Genomic DNA, 24696 nt, shown 5'->3' on the forward strand with positions numbered 1-24696 from the left:
ATGGAGAAGAACAACTTACGAGAGGAAAATGTGGAAAGATCTGGAGGTGGCCTTTGACGGAGGACAAGCGAGCGATGATTAACATAAGATATAGCATATATTAGGTGAAATATAATTATAGTCAATGAGTATATTAAGTTGTAGCATAAGTTAAAAATGTACCTATTTAGTTTGCCTGCAATAAAGGCTTCATTCATTCATTCATTGTTAGATATTCTTTGCTAGATCGCCCGAATCGCGGCACGCACACATACACATGACTTACACGGAGTTTTAGAATACTTCGGTCACATCACAAGGAAGGACGATGGAAACCTTGAGAGCCTCATTGTGGTCGGCAAAATAGATGGGACGAGGCCTTGTGGACGCAGTCCAACACGATGGTCCGACCAGGTCCGCCAGAAACAGGAATAGATGGAGAGCGATCAGAGAGCGCCCTTCAGAGAGGTCTAAAGGGCGCCGTAGCTAGTGAAATTACTTGGCAAATGTCTCAAGCTAATGAGTCGCTCAGAATATTTGGGGTTTTTCAAGAATCCTGAGTGGCACTGCATTGTAATGGGCAGGGCGTATCAATAACCGTATGATGACCTGTATAGCCGAGTGGTTAGCGATCCTACCTACTAAGCTAGAGGTCCCGGCTTCGAATTCCGGTAGGTGCAAGCATTTATATGATGAATATGGATGTTTGTTTCCGAGTCATGGATGTTTAAATGTATTTATGTATGTTTATATGAATTTATGTATGTTTAAGTAAGTATATTGTATTAAATATATCATTGTCTTGTAACCCATAACACAGGCTATATATTATGCTTAACTTGGGGCAAGATAATTTGTGTAAAAAGTGTGTTAATATTATTATTATTATTATAACCATCAGCTGAACGTCCTGCTCGTCTCGTCCCTTATTATCATTAAAAAATGTAAAAACACTAGCGCTTCGCCCAGACGTAGGTATAAATTTCAAGGAGATTAGTTTTTTTTTTCAGATGAGTTAAACAACTGTATTGTGTTTTAACTCATCATTATAATTATATTAACTAATGTAATATTATGGATAATTTATCAAATCAAAACTGCTAAAGTATCACTCTATTCTATCCTCCTTATTCATAATGGTCCTCTAACTTAAAACAGCCGCGAAGGAGTATTTTTTCTCATTCTGACTTAGGTCAATAGAATAAGACAGAGTGAGAATTAGCAATGCTTTAAGTTAGCAGACTATTATGAATAAGGGGGTAAGTATTCTATAGACTTTAACTGCCCCGACAGGCGTTGTTCTGTACATAATAAATAAAATATTGTTTTTATGAATTTGTCAATAATATTTCATAATATCAAGAATTATTTTGCAAAATATGCTCCCTGATGTTATAATGAAATTGTTTCACAGCATAACTGTTAAACTGTGCGTCAATAAATTCTCTAATAATATAAACAAATGATGGAAACAAAAAGAATTATGGGTTCTAAATCGAAATAACAACTATCCTATCTCTGAAGTTGGACTAAACTGCACTCCATGAATCCCCAATTAAATCCGTTCATTAGTTCAAGAGTTCACTAGAAACAAACATCAGGACACTGAATTTATATATATTAAGACTACGATCAGGTGAAACATACCCTCATTTGTCCTACTCTTTCATAAAAGAAAACAATTTCATAACATTCTTTCAATTGTAAAAATCGCAACATTTAGACAATGATTTTATAATATGTTTCACATAAGAATTCCATTTTAATCTAGACTCTATGTGTAAGTTTCTTTTGTGTCAAGAATACCCATTGTCCGTACATTCCGCATCAAAAAGATTATTACAGCGTTTAAAAATTCATTTTAGCAAGAACTAAAACGTATTGTGAAGTGTTCTCTAAAGTAAATACTATTAGATTCATTTTTCATTGTCTCATGTCGTCTTAGCTTTTAATTAATTTACTTTTGTCGTTCTTTAAATGTGCACTGTATTTTTATGAATGCCTCGTGAGTTGGTAACATATTCTTAATTCTGTGTGTCTATTTTACTGTAGTTGTTTAGAAATCTAATACGTTGAGAACATGGACTAGTAAAAAAATAGGGACTCCGTGTCGCCTTACATAACAGTGTAGCACCAAAACAAGCCGATTAACGTGTAAATACATAGCCCCACGCACACACTTACACTACTACAGGCCGATAGGCGGCCATTATGAGAATTGTCATCGCCTGTGACAGATCAGTTTGTGTCTCAGTAAAATATTTTAAAAATGCCGTCGTGCGTTGTGGAAAAGTGTAAAAACGATACTTTATAAGTATTTGTGGCCATATATGATTATCCAAGGAAGACAAAATTGTGTAACTAGTGTCCCCCGTAACTTCTATATTAAGAAAACTGAAATTGATCGAAATAATATTTATACCATAAAATTCAGAGTCTTTTGAAGAAGGTTTTGGTATATGATATGTTGGTGATTACAGTACCCTACCCACTGCCACTTTTATGTTTTATGAAAGAAGGAGGACAAAAGCGTACGGGTCACCTAGTGCTAAGTGATCACCGCCGCCCACATTCTCTTGCAACACCAGAGGAATCACAGGAGCGGAAAAAAAAGCGTACAAGCTTTTTTTGAAGGTGCCCATGTCGTATCGACCCGGAAACACCGCCCAAGGAAGTTCATTCCATAGCTTTGTAGTACGAGGAAGAAAGCTCCTTGAAAACCGCACTGTGGTGGACCGCCACACATCAAGATGGTGGGGATGATATCCTAACTGCGTGTCGTGCGAAGGTGGAATTCGGCGGCAGGAATCAGGTGAAACAACTCTTCGGAACACTCCCCATGATAAATGCGGTAGAGGACTTTTCAGTTAAGCAACTGAATCACAATTGACTTTAAAAAAAAATGCACAGTCTATATTAATAGAAGTGTGTTTTTTTTATGATAATAAGGGACGAGACGAGCAGGACGTTCAGCTAATGGTAATTCATGATTCTTCAAAAACCCAAAAATTCTGAGCAGCACTACAATTGCGCTCGACACCTTAAGACATAAGATGTTAAGTCTCCTATGCCCAGTAATTTCACTAGCTATGGCGCCCTTCAGACCGAAACACACAACAATGCTTACACATTACTGCTTCACGGCAGAAATAGGCGCCGTAGTGGTACCCATAATCTAGCCGGCATCCTGTGTAAAGGAGCCTCCAATGTAATGATGAAATATTGAATTTTCTTCTTATATTCTGTAGATAGATAAAAACCTTTAATAAATGGTTTCAATTAAATCAAATCAAATCAAAATCAGTTTATTCACGTAGGTCACGGCAATGACACTTATGAATGTCCAAAAAAATTTTTTCTTATTGAATCTACCACTACTTCGTAAAGGGTTGAGCTAATGAGAAGAAGTAGCAAGAAACTCATTGCCACTCTTTTATATCAAGATTTACATTTCCATCGATTTACAAATCATTTCAATTACAATATAATATGTAAATGATATTTTGGCGATTAATTGCATATACGAGCATTTATCGTATTAATTGTAATGTATCGAAATGATGAAATTATAATTTTGTTCGAAGTTTCAAAAGCATAGAAATACGAACCAATGAGCGCTTTGTCGCATCATCGCCCGTTTCTAATCGACCAATGAAAAATGTGCTCACTATTGCCGCTGTATCATCGCCCCATAGACCAAGTATAGTAACTAGACATCGGTTTGGCGTGGCCAACATGAGACAGATAATATCTTATATATACAGTTACAATATGTATGTACCTATATATATATATATTGTTAAGGTAACAATTAGTATTTATTTAATCAAAACAAATCTTATAACAATATTTACAATACTACGACTACATAAAATTAAAACTATCATTACGTGGAAGCGTACCAAGAATACTGGCAGCATTACCGCGTTGGATAGAAAGGCTGATCCGTTGACCGAAATAGCTGCCAGCGCTTGGGTTTCCAGTAGCCTTATTGAGGCCGGAAGATAGTATTTTGAACATTCTCCGCGCCTCTGGGCCCCACGGGCCAAGTGTCTCGACACCAAACGGCACAAAGATGTATGACTCACTGAGACCAACATATTTGCGACGCTTGCTGTCTTCGGCAGTCGAAGCAGCAGCCCCAGCACCAACTGACGTAACTTGGACATGAGAAGGAGCCAGAGTGTCGACGCAAGTAGCGTCCCACATCAGCGCCCTTCCCAATGCCCAAGCCACCAGCGTCATTCTTGCCATCGCGGCGGGTAATACCATTTGGCTCTAAAACAGCTGGTATATTAAGAGCGGCAAATATCGTGCGGATGACTTCATTAATGCTGGCGTGACGACTGATACGGCCTGCCGATTTTAGGCAGGATAACCCGTGGCGTCCAAGAGCATCTACCTGAACGCCACATCTACATTGATGTGGTTCATTCAGTTTTATACCTAGCCGGAGTGATACGCATATTGACAATGTCATATTGTCAAGTAGCGTTCCAATCGGCGCAGAAGGCAAGGCTTGTAACCAAAATCCCGAAAAAATTATATATATAACACAAGTGTCCTTGCACTACACAACATCGCAATATATTTATTTCACACGTTTCACAATAATAATAGCTATAAAAATAGCTCGCCAATAAAAGTAAACAAAATATCTGTGCAACGCTGTCAAGTTTGTTTAGCACACCGGGTGTGCTGACCTTGAAAATACCGGCACGCATGGCGAAACACAAATCTAATCTCATTTATTTACATAAGACTCGCATAAGTTTTTCTTTCTCTAGTGAGAGCGAGACGGAAGCAATCATCAATTAGTCTAGTTACTATACTTGGTCTATGCATCGCCCACTTCTAAAAGACCAATGAAAAATGTGCTCACTACTGTCGGTCTAATTCAAAGACTGTATTCAGTCCCGTCCGACAGCTCTAAGCCCTGCATAAAATGCTAACAAATAGTTCTTAAAACGAAAAGTGGAACGACGAACGACGATTCAATCAATCTAAAAGGATTCTGTTTCAAATTCACTTCTCTCACTGTTCATTTAAAAGCAAACTCTTTTAGATATATTTACAACGATTTGTTACTACCCACAATTTTATCTTGGTAAGCTTGCAAAAATTGTATTTCATTTTTTGCGATTTCAAACCGGTTCTTAATTTGAGTGTATGTTTTTTTTTTTGTATGTTTGTAGCCTTATACCAATAGCAATGTACTCGATTTTAGACCGTTTTATTCGAAAAGTATTCCCATAATTCGAGAGAGTCCTTTGTAAAGAAATTGAGCTTTTTACTCTTTGGGGCAGTATGGGGCATTGCAGCCGATATTAATAGCATATTTTTGCTGCACAAAAGGGCTATTTGCGCTATTGATATTATTCTATATGTTCTTTATGTTCATAAGCACATTGAGGAATTTGCTAGAAACTGTGACATTCATAATGTTAACACGAGGAACAAACATAAACTACTATGCCTACTACTCGGTTAAGTCGAGGTAGTAAGTCTTTTATTCGGCGATGTATATGCTTCCCAGAAAATGTACAAAACGTGTTACGAAATTTAACTGAATTGTTAAAAAATGTTTGAGTGGGAAAGGTTATTATAGCATTAACGATTTTGTTAATGACACCACAGACCTGGGAATGAAGCGAACACCCTCAGGCTCTTTAATTATAAATGTTTATTGTACGGTATCACATTGTAATCCATATTTTTATATAAAAAAAGCCCGCTGAGTTTCTTGCCCCGTTCTTCTCAGGTCTGAGGCAGTATTTTGAATGGATGGTGGTTTTTGACGTTCAATAAGTGATTTTGAATCCTATTTTGAATAAAATTATTTGAATTTGAATTTGCGCAGTTCCATAATTATGTAAAATTTCGAGGAACGTAATTTGGATATGACATATGGAACAATGACGAAACCACACGACCTCGTTCGATTTGTTGCCTAATTTTCTTATTTGAAATTGCTTTTTTACTGTGAACTTATAATAAAACAATATTCCGTTAAATTCTGTACTGGTGGCATACAAAAGTTCAGTTTTTTTCTGGTTTTTTATGATAATAAGGGACAAGACGAGCAGGACGTTCAACTGATGGTAATTGATACGCCCTGCCCATTACAATGCAGTGACGCTCAGGATTCAAATGAAAATCCCCAAAAATTCTGAACGGCACTATAACTGTGCTCTTCATCTTGAGACATAAGATGGTTAAGTCTCATTTGCCCAGTAATTTCACTAGCTACGGCGCACTTCAGACCAAAACACCCCAATGCTTACACATTACTGCTTCACGGCAGAAATAGGCGCCATTGTAGTACCCATAATCTAGCCGGCATCCTGTGTAAAGGAGCCTCCCACTAGTAGGTCTCACAGCTCACATCTCCTCTCCGCTTTGGTTATTGACGGATTGTTAATTTTTTTCTATCATTTATTATTTGTATAAAAAATTATAATGATTGTGGTCCAAATATGATCTAAAGGCGATTAGTATGCATAAATCGCTTTCGCTTCTAAAATTGGCCAAAAGGTAAGCAAAATATTCAGAAGAAAACTCGTATTTTTATAGTTCCCGCGCTTTGTACACTTTTGCTTGTTACCGACACAAAATGGCCGCCCTTTCAACGATGGTGAAAAGAGTTATGCAAAACTCTTATTTGGTTTGTATCTTGATGTTTACTTTAGTACTAAAAGATGTTTTAATATTTTATAAAAACGCTGAGGTATTTGAGCTCGTGTTAAAAAATTCTGCATTTAATTTGATGAAATATTTATCGCAAGGTTTCTCACAGCATGCGGCAGACACAGCTGTTGTGGACACTTCGGTCTATAGTCTATACAATAACATTAGATGAAGCAATTGTGTGGTTTTATGAAACCAAGATGCAAGTGAAACAGTTATTCACAAAATAGCACATTAATCGAGAGAAAAAGTGTGTGTACTTATGTATGCACGCAAGAAATTTTACTTCTTTGGCCTAACAAAGCAAAAACCCTTAAAATATTTATTCCTCGTGCTGTTCTACGTTTGTAGAAAGAACAATATTGAAAAAATCCTGCAACGATGGTTTTGATAGTTAATTATTAAAAAACGAATATGGCTGAATGGACATGAACCCTTTGCCTATCCTAATAATGGACGAAGGAACTAAAAAAGAAAATTACGAATGTTGCAAATATCAGAAAATTTTAGGACCCACCTTCACCCTGTTACTTTTGTGTTACAGTGATGCGCGAGCATCCACAGACAAAGATCCAAGTAGATACGATATATAGATATATAGTACGCAAATCCCTCCGTCTGTATGAAAAACCAAGCGTGCCCTTTTATTTGTACCTACTGTGACGTCGTTAAAAATGTCAGTGCATCGAGCCTAACGTTTAGCCACTCACCTCATCATTAGTTGGCGTTTTCAGTACATCAATAGTGGGTATTGGTTTTTGCTAAAATCGGCAATGTATTATATATCATAATAAAAAATAAAATAAAAGCGTCAATGTAATTGCTCCTCTTTTTGACACGCTTTTTCATAACGCGCCTAAATAAGTATGACTTGAAAAAAAAAAAAAATTATGCTTTACTTATTCATAAGAACCTTTGTTAGGTGGTTACCTTTGACTAATCGGCTAGCTAAAATTAATAGTCCAACTGTGTTTTGTGGTCTCGTCTAAGTTTTACCTAAGTAAAGTCTGAGCAACGTCTAAGTACGCTGTATAGATAAGCTTAGACCCGATTTCACCATGACACTTTGTTTAGTAAATAGTATGTATTTTATAAAAATCGTTAATTTTATAACTATATTTACAATACTTTGACTACATAAAATTAAAACTATCATTAGGTGGAAGTGTACCACAAATACTGGCAGCTTTTCCGCGTTGGATAGCTAGGCTGATCCGTTGGCCGAGCCGTTGCCAGCGCTTGGGTTTCCAGTAGCCTTATTGAGGCGCGAAGATAGTATTTTGAACATTCTCTGCGCCTCTGGGCCCCACGGGCCAAGTATCTCGACACCAAACGCCACAAAGGTGTATGACTCACTGAGACCAACATATTTGCGACGCTTGCCGTCTTCGGCAGTCGAAGCAGCAGCCCCAGCACCAACTGACATAACTTGGACATGAATTAAATAGTTAAATAAAACTGAGTTTTACTTGTAAGTTTAAATGCCAGTTATGTATTTATTTATATAATTTAATTATTTAAGACTTTATAATTAATGACAAATCGATTTCACCAAAATATTTTAACTGCGTTTACTAAAACTGAGTTTAAATGTCACATAAACATAAAAGCCAAGAATACTTTATAAAACGTATGGAACTTCTTAAATCGCGTTAAAAAGAAAACAAACCCTAAGCTACATGAATTTGAACAGAATATTCTTATATTCAATTGCAAAGTTTTCTTCCAAACAAGAGATAAGCCAAAGCCAGAATCCACACGAAGGTTTAAGTCTATTTTAGTTTGACAGTTCTCAACTTCCGATCTCGAATTGCGAGAATGTTTGAATTTTGAATAGATTCAGAAAATTCTCATGCAATTTGTTTTGATATTGGGACTCAATTGATAGCAGGGAATCCGGACATTGGATTGGCATTAGAGGCATATATTTTCTCAAAATTGATTCCTTTAGAATTCTTTTTGATGTCGTTTTTAACACTACCACCGCTTCGGAAACAAAAGGCGCTCTGAGAGAGAGGAATCGGCGCAAGAAACTCTACCAGCATTCTTATTTTGCGCTCTTTTTAATAAAATATACAATAACTGTAATTGCTACTGCTATAAAATAATCATAATCTAGACCCAGGCAGTCCAATCACTTAGATATTCAGCTGTGGAGTAGTAGGGTTTACGACAAAGACATTTTTTAATAAAACATTTAATTTTATTTATAGATAATACTTGAACAGTGGCTACTGAACCCTTAAAGCTATTATGTATCTTATATTGTAATGTATCTTGTATTGTAGCGACGTAAGTGCTTAAACAGGATTTTTTTTTTTTTAATTTTTGGGACTACCGTAGAATGCAGAATGGCATGTGTTGTAATGCCATGTTAAGTATAAAGAAATAGAGTCGAAAAAACAAACATTTTTTGGCAAAGAACCGTAGCGGGTGTTTCTAGAACACTCTATCAAAGCTTCACCACAATCCGGTTTGGCAACGAGTTTTTAAAACGACGAAAAAACGAACGTTTTTTTCCGGCACTATAATTTACAGTTTACACCACTTTCTTCCATAATTTATAGAATTTTCACTTAACTTTATAAAAGTACAATAATAAATTAATTTCAATAGTATAATAAACATTCAAAATACAAGAAAAGAAAAATGATGTTTGCTATCCGTATCACTGCAATACAACTAATATAGAGACCGAGCGTCTAGACTGTCACGCCAACTGAAAAGTGAAAGGTGACTATACCATTTGATGAGTATGTTTTACGCTCCATATTTTTCTCATACCGGGCGCCTTATATGAAAATCGATTCTTAAGGAGTAAACCCCAAAAAAATCTAAAAAACACGCTGTTTCAAAACACTATACTAAAAATTTTAATTAAGCATTAACTACGAATGGTGTGATGATGTAACGACAAAATGTATTTTATCGTAAAAAAGCATGGGGTGTAATATATATATTCAAATATATTCAAAATGACTCTATCAATATCTGGCAATAAAACATTTATATAGCAAATTGACATCAAGCATCCCATGCTTTTCACAATAAAATTATTGCTTATTGAAAATTATTTTCGACTTTTTAGTTTGGTTTTCAAGAAAAGCGTGTTTTGTACTCTTTTCATACATGCTCGCCGGTTGCGGGTGCTTCGGACCCCTCCTTTTCTCAAAACGTCCCCAATATGGTCGACGAATGTTCTACGAGGTCTCCCGCGACTGACTTGCCCACACACACTTGCCTTATATATTTGATGTAAAGACTACGCAACAACAGTCGCCTTAGGAGACGCCCCGCGACTGTTGTTGCGTAGTCTTTGCGGCCTCCACGGCCCACATCCTACTTCGCTGTGAAAGCCAGGGCTGCTAACAGCACAGAGGAGGTTTTAGTCGGTATGGGGCGTCCGCTTTCGCGGAAACTCGAGTCCGACATATTACGCCCCGTTCCGGGGCGTAAATACGTAACTGTATTTCCTCCTCTCAAAAAAAAAAAAAAAATTTGATGTGTCATTCTATCTTGAATAATTCGATCCACGTGTCCAAACCATTTCAGCATTTCTTTTTCAGTCCTTGTCACAACATCCTCTTTCAAATATCTTTGATATTATATTATATTGAACGTTAAACTTTATTCAAACAAAACAAATTTTATAACTATATTTACAATACTATGACTACATAAAATTAAAACTATCATTACGTGGAAGCGTACCAAGAATACTGGCAGCATTACTGCGTTGGATAGCAAGGCTGATCCGTTGACCGAAATAGCTCCCAGCGCTTGGGTTTCCAGTGTGTTATTGTGGCGCGAAGATAGTATTTTGAACATTCTCCGCGCCTCAGGGCCCCACGGGCCAAGTGTCTCGACACCAAACGGCACAAAGATGTATGACTCACTGACATCAACATATTTGCGACGCTTGCTGTCTTCGGCTGTCGAAGCAGCAGCCCCAGCACCAACTGCCAACCAACCAACTTTTACGTTTTGGATGAATTTATTTTTGGTTAGATAGAAAATATCTAACTGTTAACTTACATTTCGGCCATTTTGAAAAACACCATCTTAGTTTTATTATATTATGTTAATATATCACCAATCCTAAGAGAAACTGTCAAACTTTCAACTAACGATATTGCGGTTTATGCTAGTCCAGTGACTAAAGACGACCCTTAGTAGTTCTCTTTCATAAGTTATCCTTCAGGTGGGGAACTCTAAGCCAATTGATGTTGAACGTGATTAGAATACTTTGAACTAAGCTTACGAATGTAAGCGAGCTTACAGATTTCACCAATGACACTTGAAACTGAGTTTAATAAAAAATAGTTTTCTTAAACGAGTTTCAATGCAAGTCTTGATCTCGATTAGAGACAATGCGATTTCACCAATATATTTTGAGTGTTTTGACGTAAACTGAGTGTAAACTGAGTGTAGATGTCATCAACAATAGAATGTATCGAATGCCTGTCAAAACTGCCATCGATAAGTATGAACAAAATCAAAATTGTTAAATGTCAATGTATTTATTATGGTGACGACCAGCCAAGCGAAACTTTCTAAAAATAAACCGATTCACTCGATTGTATGAAACGTGCAGTAGATTGAAAGATGACGGCTATAATCTTGTAAGAACGGAGATAGCCGAAATCCACTACGTTTCAAACTTAGACGGATTATACTTCGTCGCTAATCACCACACTGTTATTACTAATATTTCAAACTTATGTCAAATGATTGCACGTGTCATCATCATCAGCCGGAAGACGTCCATTGTTGGACAAAGGCCTCCCCCAAAGATTTCCAAGACGATAGTTACTACGCTGCCCTCATCCAACGTATTCCGGCGATCTTGACCAGATCGTCGATCCATCTTATGGGGGGCCTACCAACAATGCGTCTTCCGGTACGTGGTCGCCATTCGAGTACTTAACTGCCCCAACGGCCGTCTGTCCGCCGAACTATTTACCCTGCCACTTCAGTTTCGCAATCATTTTGACTATGTCTCACCTCTTATTACGTAGTATTTACATCCTCTTTAATAATGACAGTGACAGCTCTTGAATGCGATCAAATATATTGAACGTTCAAAATTCAGCTTTAACTGTGTATAGTATGTGTTGGTGGAATGCGAATTGAATCTATAAACTCGTTTACAGGCGTGAGCTTTAGTTCTAATCGCGTTCTACTCAATGGTGAAATCAGGGCTAAGAGTCTGTTATCTCTGCTTAAAGCGTTAATCATGTGGATAAGCTGCAAATGGGCATTTATTTAACTGATTTTCTTTTGTTTATTCAATATTTACACATTAAGTTGAATAATTTTTCGGTTTAAGTTTTAGAAAAGTACTAATTCTATAAAGTTCTTTATAAAAATAATTTTCTTATCGCTGAAAATTGAGACATTTTTTACTCCAAAGTTTATTTTTGGGAAGCAACTTATAATTTTTTATTGGATTATTCAAATTATATATAAATATTCTATTCGGTTCAAAAATTTTTTTAAATCCTTCTTTGTGCACTGTATTTTTTTCGTCGGTGTATTTTCATTGCGTTATGTTGTAATAGACTCATTAACAAACCAATTTTTGTGAATATTGAGGTATGACCACGCTTTATCCCACAGACAGGCGTGTAGTACCTACGTAACTATGTATCAGTGAAACGCAATATAACCTCGAAATTGCACGCGCAAAAGTATATAACTAAAACAAATGAAAACCATGAAATTCTAATCTAATATTTACATTAATTGACCATTAATATTTAAAACATAATATAATGTTATTACAGTAACGCTTGTTAAGGCATGAGTATAAATATATGAACGTTTTTGAACATTTAACATTTGCGTTCAAAGTATACCGAAAACTCACAGCAATGATTTCTTTATACTCTTTTACTGTTTTCCTAGCACTGCTTGGTAAGTATATATTTATTTATAGTAAATGCCTTAATGATAATGCCTTCAGGGTGCCTACTGGGGTAGCCTCGATTCTGTAGTGCATCGGGAATGTTCGCGACAGCGCGAGTAGATTGTTTTTGCGCAACGATGCGCAAAAGGTGACTGGTGCGCAGAATGAGGGGCAGCACCAATGGTATCCTGAAGATGATTGGTAGCAGGTTAGACTGCAAATATATGAGTCACTATTGCTCTCTAATGGTATGGAGAAATAGTGACTCAAATAATAGTAATAAGTACTTAATTTTAGTTAAGATTATGTTTTAGTACTAAGCTAGTTTTTAAGTCTAACCAACATTATTTTGAGTCAGTAGTTACTTTGAAATTAAGTTTTATTATTATTATTAATAGTTCATTCTTAGATCTATTATATGTCTAGAATCTATTTTAGTGACAGTAGTGAAAACGTCGAAAAAAATCGAGTTTGACAATTAACACAAAGTGACATATTATGACGTAGGACGTAGCTAGTCACGCACACTAAAGAAATAAATCTGGCCTGTTTTCATCGGTAGTCTAGCAGCAAGAAGCTATCTAGACGTATAAATTATTTAAGAGTTCTCTTAATACATTTACGTACTCATAACAAGTCTTTTCTACGTTTCTGTTGTACATAACCTCCCGCACATAGCCTCCAAATGCACGAAGGAGCATTTAAATCAAAAAGTCGTGAGTACTATTTTTTGTATCAATATGTCGCAGGGATATTATAAAAAAAGTGATTTAGTCAAATCTCGGAAAATGTTGAAATAACAACACGATTTTATCATTTCTCTACGCAAATTTTGTGATTTGACCAAATGACAGAGTTGGTTCCGTGAAATGACAAAAAGTATTTCCTTTGGTATTTATAAGGTTTATTTGGTAAGACTTAGATATCATTTGCTAAGAATTTAGTATCGTGTCGCAGGTGGAGGGGGTTAGGGGTGGTTAGATGGGAAGTGGGAGGGAGGGAGGTGTCCCCTGGCTCACTCTCCCACTCCCATGAAAAGGTCACGCACCAGTCTCTTCAAAATCAAATTAATGTAACCTAACCTCAAAACAGATAAAAGTTTCTCTAAAGACCAAGTAGAAGCCCGCTTCGCGGGGTCGATATTATTAAAACAAAAACAACGGGCCATGCCTAATAAAATAACGGCTCAAGTCTAATGCTCGCTTCGCTCGCTTTTACATCCTAAGTTCTTCTAGTCATGTCACTCATTGTTATTTCACGGAACCTACCCATTCATTTGATCACATTACTAGATTTCTTTAGAGAAATGATAAAATAGTGTTGTTCTTTAAACATTCTCCGTGATTTAATCAAATCAATTAGGGAATTGACCAAATCTCTGTTATTATCATTTCCCTGCGACAAATATACTATTTTGCAGCGTAAATAACAATAAAATAAATTAATTAAAAAGTATAATGTAAGTTAATAAATAAATAAAATAAAATAAAATTGAATATAAATAAATTACTGTCATTGTAATATCTGAACGCATTGAATCTGTTGCCTGTCATGTCCTCTAAAAAAAGGAACTTATTTCCATGAAATAAACATGTCTAGCATATTTTATGATTGAAATGTGAAGAAATAATTACTTATTGTAATGTAATTGTAATGAAATAGTACATTACGATACAAGTGCGTAAAGTAGGTCGTTAGTCGTACGATGACCTACGTGCGCACGAGTGTCGTATACTATTTTTCCTAATACATTGCGCAAAGTTCAACCACTATAATTATTTTCAAACATTCCCGCACGCTCACCACATTCCCTCACGCTCAGCTACATTCCCGCAAGCTCAGCTAAATTTGGGCACGCTCTTGTCAACGAGTGGGAAAGTGGTACTTTGCGAACGCAAATGCATGCGCAAAATCGAACTTTGCGCACGATAATAGGAAAATAATATTATATTTTTTCGCAAAAGAGTTTAAAATATTCTATGCGCGTGCGGGTGTCTGTTCCACTCGACCCTATTGTGAACGAACCGGAACTCGTGAAGAAATGACATAGGTACTGCACTTGTATCGAAATGTACTATTGACGTGAATACTTCTGCGGGCGCGATCGTCTTTTTATTATTCTCAGACATATCTTTATAAGGCTGTTTTCAATATCCTAGCTATCCTTAGTTCTACTTACAAGAGAAGCCGTTCCTTTATAGCCAGTTATATTGGTTACTATTTAAAACGGAACGCAATCCCGTATACTGTCAGCCGCATTTTTTGACGCAGCATTCAAATGAGTGTATTAAAGTTTTCTAGTTCATTAATAAAAAACTGTTATTAGAGTACTGTTAAATTAAAAATATTTGAGATAAAACTGTAGGTATTGTTTATAAAACGTTAGGCACTCGAGTGGTTTTGACTGATCACGTGATCAAAGTACAGCGAGTACCTAACCTCGAAAACGCCAGTGCTCACTGTAGAATATGGCGGCGATTTATGACGTCATATATTTCTCTAGGGTACTACGGCAGTATACTGGCAGTCCATAACGGAACGAATTTTTCTACAGTGATAGCAATGTGCAGTGCTAGCAGCGCATATCGGATCATACCCTATAATCATTCTTACTCAGTTGATAATATAAATGTTCATGACTTTAATTATCTTTCAGCAGTGATGGTGCTTCCAGCCTTGGCTCAACTAAATCCACCATGGGACAATGATGCAGGAGTATACAATCGTGCAATCTACCAACCAGCCTCAAACCATGCTGAAAACCATCCACACTCCTATCCACACAACCATGGGCATAACTAAATGTTGGTGAATACCAGAAATAAAATATTGATGAATTAAATTATTCTTTCATTTATGCATCAGAATACAGTACAAACCAAAAAGTGTGCTCAATCATATTTTTAATATACTAAGGCCAGCGAGAGGAGATAAAGAATGTAAACAAACGGACCGTTACTGAGTTTATTGCGATAGCGAGTGATTATTATCTCTGTCCATATCACTCGTACACAGTAATGGCGTCAGTTGGTTGATGATATCTGTCGTTGCGTATTTCGTGGTACAGGAAAGCAATCAGTACAGAAGTTGTCAACATTTGGCCCGCCATTTTGTGAACGATTTCATTCCTGTTTGGAATGCGTTCGAAGCACTGACCTCTACTATATACCACTGGACTGGCGGCTGTCAAAGTGCTTTTGTGCCTGTTTGATATTCGCTATTTTGGCACTGTTGGCCATGTAGCGAGAGTCTTCGGTACATGTTTTAGTGCCGGGAAACTATTTACAAAAAAATGTGTACTTAATTACATTGATTCTCGAAGTATAAATTACACTGAAAACTAACGAAATTAATTCAAAATGCAAAAATACTTCAGAGTTTTGTACGTTCCTTCGCAACCATTTGTATTATATGTCAAAATTAATTCTCTGGACGCTCGAGAGCGGTGCTTCAAATAGGCACAAAAAATTGATGTCAAAAAATTGAAACAGCCAGTCCAGTGGTATTTATAGAGGTCAGTGGTTCAAAGTGATATGTCATTATTTGTTAAGTATTTACGTTGTTTTTTAACCGACTTCAAAAAGTGATGATTGAGATTACACTGAGATTTATGAACCGATTTACGTGATTCTTCTTTTTTTTTGATGCGGAGTAGTTGCCTTTTTGTAAAATAAAAGTTTCGCACAGTTTGGCCTAGTAGTTTTCATTTAATGACATTTATTATTTTTATGAATATTCATGTAATTTGATTTTGTGTACAGCTCTTTTAGGAATTTTCGGAAAGGACTTAAAAATCTATCAATAGGTAGCACATACAAATAATAGTATTTTATTAATATTTATTTATTAATTGGTAATCAACATCAATAAACAATAATATAAAACAATAATTCTAAAGGCCATTATAGATTACTCATATTGACAATATTATTTTACAATAGTTGTACAACAAGTTGTATTACAGAACAACTGCCTCTTGTGTTTCTTATTTACTGTGTGTATGTTTGTGTGTGGGTGTGTAATCGTATTTGTGTGGTTAGTAGATAATAATAAGTATATATTTTAAACAAATGAGTAAGGCATTAAGTTTGCATAAGAGGTGTATTAAATTAAATCTTTATTAATATATTTCATACTTTTTAATTTTTGAAGTCGGTTTTTGAAGTGAAACTTCTTTAGAATCGTTGTGATTTTAAACCGGATGCAACGGAAAAAACGACAGGTAAGAGACCTGTGATTTGAAAGTCGATGAAACGAAAAAGCGACAGTAAAAAGAGCAGTCACGTACGTCAATTCATAATATTAACATGGGATAATGAGATAGGAAGCATAATACAATGTTTTGGTACCAGGCGATCATAGTTCTAGAAGAGATTGTCTTAAGTATGGCGCGAGTATACCTTGATATATTCTGACTCCAAGCGCACGACGTATACTATAAAGACACCAGAAGAACATATTGTTATATATATTAGTGGTGGTAGGAATGTCTTTCATAGCGGTTGAAATCATGTGTCATCCTAGCAACACGTACCAGGAATTCATATGCGGTTTAGAGGTTCATGCACCATGCAGGTTTCACTTCTGACATGTGTACTTTATACACACGCAATGTTTTTTTAAACGTAGTTTTTTTTATTATTAATTCGTTATTGTTAATTATTTCTTGTTTATTTTGCTGTTATTGGAAGTAGTTGTAGATTAAAATTATGGAATAACAGTTGGCAGCTCTAGATAACCTCAGAAATGTATCAATTATTTTCAATATTTAAAAATTTCGATGAAACTGTTTAGAACCCCTGAAACCTTGTTTACAATCTTTATCTCGTCTTTTTGGCCTTACTCTTAGTAACGAAAACTAGTAACTTAAAAAATCCCCGCACCCACTTTTTCCCCCGCTCAGTGCTTCAAAGAGCGCAGCGGCGACCAATACTTAATTTTTAGTATTATAACTTCAAAATGTCAACCACTGTGTGCATTCAATAAAACCTGAGCGAATTTGGTTAAAACATAAACATTTCAAAACATGAGAAGGAATTAAACACTTAATATAAAAACTACTTCAACGATTATGAAGGCTTGAAGTCAAAACATGTGGAAATGCCTCGGGAGCTTGCGATATAATCTTTTCTGTATTACGCTTAACAAATTCGAAACTTGTTTAAAATTTTCACGTTCCCCAAAAACCATTTCTGCATATTCCTACGGGAGTTAAAAGTAGTGAGCTTAAGTCGAAGTTAAAATACATTCATTTAGTTCAGTGTTTCCCAGCCTTTTTTAGGCCATGCCCCACATTAATATTTCTAAAATATTTATGCCTCCCATACACAGCAGCGTGCATACCATATAGGCATTAAGGCAGTCCCTACCTTGTTAAGAATCTACATAAATATAGCAGTTTAAGTGTTAAAGTTACTAGTGTTATAGCTGATTAGGTTTAATTTGGTTCTTGTTTCATTCATTCATACACTCACGCCTTGTTCCCGTCGGGGTAGGCAGAGACAATAGAATGCCACTTCGCCACTTCTATCCTTGCAAACCTCATGCGCTTCCTCTACATTCATTACTCTGCATACATGCTCGCCGGTTGCTTCGGACCTTATCTTTTTTCAGAACGTCCCCAATTTGGTCGACGAATGTTCTACGAGGTCTCCCGCGACCGACTTGCCCACACACACTTGCTTTATTTATCTGATACGTCATTCTTTCCGTAATTCTATAATCAAACTTTTAAACGTCAACTCATAAAGTTTTTCCTTACGCTAGAACCCAACAACGCACTATACAACGTGCGTAAATTAAATTTCACCCGAGTATTCATCTACATAGATTTTGCTAGTGCGTTCGATAAAGTGAATCACAACAACCTCATCAATAAAATATACCTGTTTGGGGTAACTTGATAACTAAACAGTTGATTTCAGTCTTATATAGCAAAAGGACTGGATTGTGTCGATAAATGGTTACAATCCGCAGCATTACTTTGTTATCTCTGGTGTTCACCAAGGTTCACCTTGGTCCTATTTTATTTTTATGTTTTGGTAACGATACTGCCTCTATAGAGAGGATGTATATAGATACATCATTTCAAATGCTACGGAAAACGGTTATCGGGTAAAGGTTACTAAAACATAAATGACTTTCTTAAATTATTCACAGACTGGGAATGAAGCCATCGCGCCGCCCTCAAGCTATATAATAAATTTTGTTGCAACATTAGTTTAATACCTTCTTTATTTTCAACATATTCTTTTTGTGTGTATTCTCGTTTAACGCAAATGTTTCAATTTAGATTAATCGATATTAAGATAATAGAATATCAAAAAGCAAAAAAAATGTTTAACAAAAAAAACAACCGCCTTCAAAAACACTATTCCAAAACAATAGATATAATATGCACTAAAAAGTATAAAAATAATTGCGTATTTTTATACAATCTAATTAATTAATCTTATTCTAGTTACGATTATTGTAATTTTTGGAATCGGTGTCCTTCCGCCGCAACCCGCTCTCGCCTCTCGCCTCATCACGACTCAAGCACATCTCACCTATAACTATGTATGTAGTAACAAACCTATTTTGGATGACACCGACTCCAAAAATTACAATTATCATCATATTACAATGGGACCACTCGGGAAGCACAAGCTTGCAAATAAAAAAGAATTATCAAAATCGGTTCACGCAGTCGAAAGCTTTGAGGTAACAAACATAAAAAAAAATAACGACAAATTGAGAACCTCCTCCTTTTTTGAAGTCGGTTAAAATACAAAATTAGATCCAAATAATTATTAATGCCATTCCTGAGATACACAACGAATAATAATTTATGTGTACTATAAGAGTTACTCGTTCAACACTCATACGGCCGTTCTCAATATTCAGTCTCAATTAGAATGAATATTGAGAACGGCCGTATTGAGATAAAAATCGTAACTATCGTTGACTTTTCTGTCCCAATAATCGACGGTAACCATATCCGTACACTCTGTCTGTCAATGGGAAGACGTATAGATTACCAGCGATAGAAGTTGGAAATTGCAATTCACGCGTCCCAATATAAGGCGATAAGAATGACTTATCGGGTATATTGCGACAGCATCAGATTATTGACAGCTAATTACTGACATTAAATGGTAGTAATTTATTATCTGTAGATAGTATATTGGGTACGGCCGTTAGATATATCAAACCAATTTAATATGTGCCATAGCTATATTTTTGGCCACAGACTCTCTGGCCGCTAAGTTCGGAAGTTGCATAAACTTCTCAAGTACTTTTTCTCAGCGACAATACAATATTGTAATGAAAAGTTTATTGGAACATAAATCTATTGCGTTCTTGCCAGTAAGATTTCTATAAAACTTATAAATTTTCGTGTTTCTTTTGAGCGATATCTACCGCGCGTTAAATATAAGCTACGCACATGACTATCACAAATTTATACTTGTACTTTTCAAATTGGTCATATAATATGGTTTCATATAATATTAATATGCTCCATCTGAAGTGGACTCAACGACTGAATGATGATCTTAGGATCATCATTTTCGACACAGTCAAACAACATTACTCAAGGATAAACAGAATTAGACTTCTTCATATAACATTCGAATAGATATCAATCAGGTAAAATTTCCATATTTAAAATGTTGTCTCTATTTTGAAAATAGTTTTGAGTTTTATTACCTACTAGCTGTCCCGACAGACGTTGTTCTGTAGATAATAAAAAAAAAACTGTTTTATAGGAATTTGCCAATAATATTTCAAAACATCAAGAATAAAGGCTCCCTGCTGTTATAATGAAATGGTTTCACAGTGGAACTGTCAAACCGTGCGTCACTAAATTCTCTCATAGAAAATATGTCCATACAAAACAAATATTGAAAATAAAAATAATTATGGGTCCCAAATCGAATAAAAAACTATCCTATCTCTCAAGTTGAACCAAACTGCACTCCATGAAGTAATCCCCATTTAAATCCGTTCATTAGTTTAGGAGTCCATCGCGGACAAACAACGTGTCATGTAATTTATATGTATTAAGATATACTATTTTCAAAATAGAGAAAACATTTTAAATATCATATTCATTAACATAAGCAAATCGGCACTCTCTGAACCGCGAGGCGCGATTTTGACACTCGCGCAGCGTTCTGTCAATGCACATTATTTTACGAGTAGCAATAGATTGCTTATAGTAAGGATGATTTGAGTGAATGTATCTGAAAGCTATTGAAACAAGCTATAAGAACATGCAAAATAAACCATCTTGTATCTTCTAGCTGACCTGGCAAACGTTGTTTTACCATATAAATTACATATGTAAACCTTCCTTGAGCTTCAACGAATCTATTACAAAAGATTTCATTGAGATCGGTCGAATAGTTTAGGAGTTATTAGGGAACATACAAACATACATTCTCTTTTATATATATAATATTTAATAAAATTTGATTACAGCATAAAACTATATAGAAATCTACAGGTTATAGGAGGAGACTACACAATTTCAACTCTATAGCTGCAATAATGTAAATACGGAATACTAGTTATGAGAGTAATCACATCATGTTTACGAAGCATCCTTACACAAACAACAAATTCAATCTCTAAAGGTTGATGCATCCAACGTGCAGAACTTTATATTTGTACAGTTTAATCCTTAATTACTCTCTATGAAATATTAAACATATGAAACACTTTTAACTTTGACCATCATTCAGATTATATTTACACAGTTACTATTTGTTTTACTTGATTGCGTTTTGTTAAATATTTGATATTTTAAACGTTTTTAACTTTGCACATGATTCATAATTTGGATGTAGTAGCTTACAATATAATTTTGTTATTTATTAAAGCCATGGTAAAGTATTCTGTTTGATTTAAAAGCGTTTCTTGACCAATTTAACAAATACAAGTTACCACATAGTTAATCTTTTTTTTTTTGGAATAGGAGGACAAACGAGCGTACGGATCACCTGGTGTTAAGTGATCACCGCCGCCCACATTCTCTTGCAACACCAGATGAATCACAAGAGCGTTGCCGGCCTTTAAGGAAGGTGTACGTGCTTTTTTTGAAGGTACCCATGTCGTATTGTCTCGGAAACACCGCACAAGGAAGCTCATTCCATAGCTTTGTAGTACGAGGGAGAAAGCTCCTTGAAAACCGCACTGTAGAGGACCGCCACACATCTAGATGGTGGGGATGAAATCCTAACTTGTGGCGTGTCGTGCGAAGGTGGAATTCGGCGGCAGAAATCAGGTTAAACAGATTGATAATCTTTAATTGATATTATAATATGTCTGAACAAACCCAAAATATGTGCGAAATTCCAGAATAAAATCGTTATAAAGGCGCTGAACTTCATAACAAATTTGCGTTTTTTCTAAAGCAGACTTCAAAAAGGCATTTGACAAGGTTGACCACACATTGTTAATTGGAGAAATAAAAATTCAACTAGACAGTTAGCAAGTTAGTAATTCGACTAATTATAGTCTACTTACTTACTAAAGTAAGTGGTAAGTTAGAAGAAATATTATTAAAGGTTTCATCTTTTCAAAAGTTAACGTAGTGCTAGGTACACTCAAGGTTATTTACTCGGCCCCATTGTTTTACACATTGTTTATTAATGACAACACTGTTTTAAATTTTGTATATTTTTGTTAAAGGTAGATGACCTGTAATTGTATTCCCATATTGTTGATAATTCTATTGATATGTTTATAATGCAGGAGGATTGGAATAGGTTAGGTTATTGCGAACTTAATAAATTATTTATAGGTTACAATAATTATAAGCACATCTCCTTTACGAGAATCGAAATTAAAATTACAACGAGGTTTATCATATTCATTAACATAAGCAAATCGGCGCTCTCTGAACCGCGCGGCGCAATTTTGACACTCGCGCAGCGTTCGGTCAATGCATATTATTTTACGTGTAGCAATAGATTGCGTATAATAAGAATTATTTGAGGGAATGTCTCTGAAAGCTATTGAAACAAGCTATAAGAACATGCAAAATAAACCATCTTGTAAACAAAATAAGGGTCACAACTTGGTGAGGGAGTAGGGTGCCATACGGCACTTTCGGTTTTGGTGTATTTGAGGAATCTAGTGCCCTGGGGCACTGCCGATTTGCGACGGTTCTCTTTTTTGTGGTAGTGATAGTAAGTTTTAGATAAAACTAGCTGACCCGACAGACGTTGTTCTGTCAATAAACGGTTCGAGAGATATGGTAAATGCGTGGGTGAGTGCGTGGGTGGGATCGTGACACGACAAACTATATATGTAAACCTTCCTTGAACTTCATCGAATCTATTACAAAAGATTTCATTGAGATAGGTCGAATAGTTAAGGAGTTATTAGGGAACATACAAACATACATTCTCTTTTATATATATATAGATAGACTAGATTATGATTTTCTATAGCGATAGAAATGACTGTACATTATTGTATATTTTTATTGAAAAGAGCGCAAAAAAAAGAATGCTGGGAGAGTTTCTTGCGCCGCTTCTTATCTCTCAGAGCGCAATTTATTTCCGAAGCGGTAGTATCTAGTATAGTAGAAATGACATCAAAAATGATTATAAAGGAATCAATTTTGCAAAATGCGTATTCCTCATATTCGATGAAGTCAGTATTGAAAGATCGTGTATGACCAAGTCACGTGTAAAATTGTACGTTACGTTCCGATTTAAAACCCGACGTGCATTTGATAAAATGTTCGAAAACATTTCGGTATTTTACAGTTATATCCGGACGACCAAGCCTTGCTCGGATTTTTAAAACTAATAGGACATCTGGATTATAACCGGGGTCTTCTGCTTTCCGGATCACACAATGTCCCATCTGAGCTATTATAGTCTTGTATATAGTAGCGAAGTTTACCTTTGTATTCTAATGTTATTGTAGCCATTTCTCATTTAAACACCGCTAAAACTACATTTTTTTAAATTGAATCCTAGGTACATCGATTTATCGCCTTTACTATTTTGAAAATCGTGCAGCCGTTTCCGATATTCAGATTATATGTATTTATACAAGAATTGCTCGTTCAAAGATAATATAAGATCGATTATAAATCAACTTCTTGCAAAGATGGATTTTATCATGTTGCAAATACAGAGCAAAATTGCGAACATAACTATTTGGTCTAGCTGACCCGACAGACGTTGTTCCGTCAATAAACGGTTCGAGAGATATGGTAAATGCGTGGGTGAGTGCCTGGGTGGGATCGTGACACGACAATCTATATAAGTAAACCTTCCTTGAGCTTCAACGAATCTATTACAAAAGATTTCATTGAGATCGGTCGCTATTCGACCGAGTTAGGAGTTATTAGGGAACATACAAACATACATTCTCTTTTATATATATATATTATTTAATAAATTTAGATTACAGCCTACAACAGTATTTAGAAATCTACAGATTATAGAAGGAGACTTAACAATTTCAACTTTATAGCTGCAATAATGTAAATACGGAAAACTAGTTATGAGAGTAATAACATCATGTTTACGAAGCATCCTTATACAAACAACGAATTCAATCTCTAAAGGTTGATGCATCCAACGTGCAGAACTTTATATTTGTACAGTTTAATCGTTAATTACTCTCTGTGAAATATTTAACATATGAAACACTTTTAACTTTGACCATCATTCACATTATATTTACACAGTTCCTATTTGATTTACTTGATTGCGTTTTATGAAATATTTGATATTTTAAACGTTTTTAACTTTGCACATGATTCATAATTTGGATGTAGTAGCTTACAATATAATTTGTTATTTATTAAAGCCATGGCAAAATATTCTATTTGATTTAAAAGCGTTTCTTGACCAATTTGACAAATACAAGTTACCACATAGTTAATCTTTAATTGATATTATAATATGTCTGAACAAACCCAAAATATGTGCGGAATTCTAGAATAAAATCGTAATAAAGGTGCTGAACTTCATAACAAATTTGCGTTTTTTCTAAAGCAGACTTCAAAAAGGCATTTGACAAAGTTGACCACAGTTTTAATTAGATAAATAATAATTCAACTTGACAGTTAGCAAGTTAGTAATTCGACTAACTATAGTCTACTTACTTACTAA

At 35.4% G+C, this 24696-nt stretch overlaps 1 protein-coding gene across 1 annotated transcript in view; it reads left to right on the forward strand.

Annotated features, from left to right (window-relative positions):
- The window catches only part of LOC126974165 (protein enabled homolog), a 38665-nt gene continuing 13969 nt past the window's right edge, over positions 1-24696 (forward strand). Inside the window, exon 1 of the mRNA XM_050821603.1 lies at positions 1-46. Coding sequence (XP_050677560.1) covers positions 1-46 — 46 coding nt within the window. The remainder of the gene's footprint in view (positions 47-24696) is intronic.

The sequence above is a fragment of the Leptidea sinapis genome, chromosome 2 (assembly GCF_905404315.1).
Source record: "Leptidea sinapis chromosome 2, ilLepSina1.1, whole genome shotgun sequence".
Lineage (NCBI taxonomy): Eukaryota > Metazoa > Arthropoda > Insecta > Lepidoptera > Pieridae > Leptidea > Leptidea sinapis.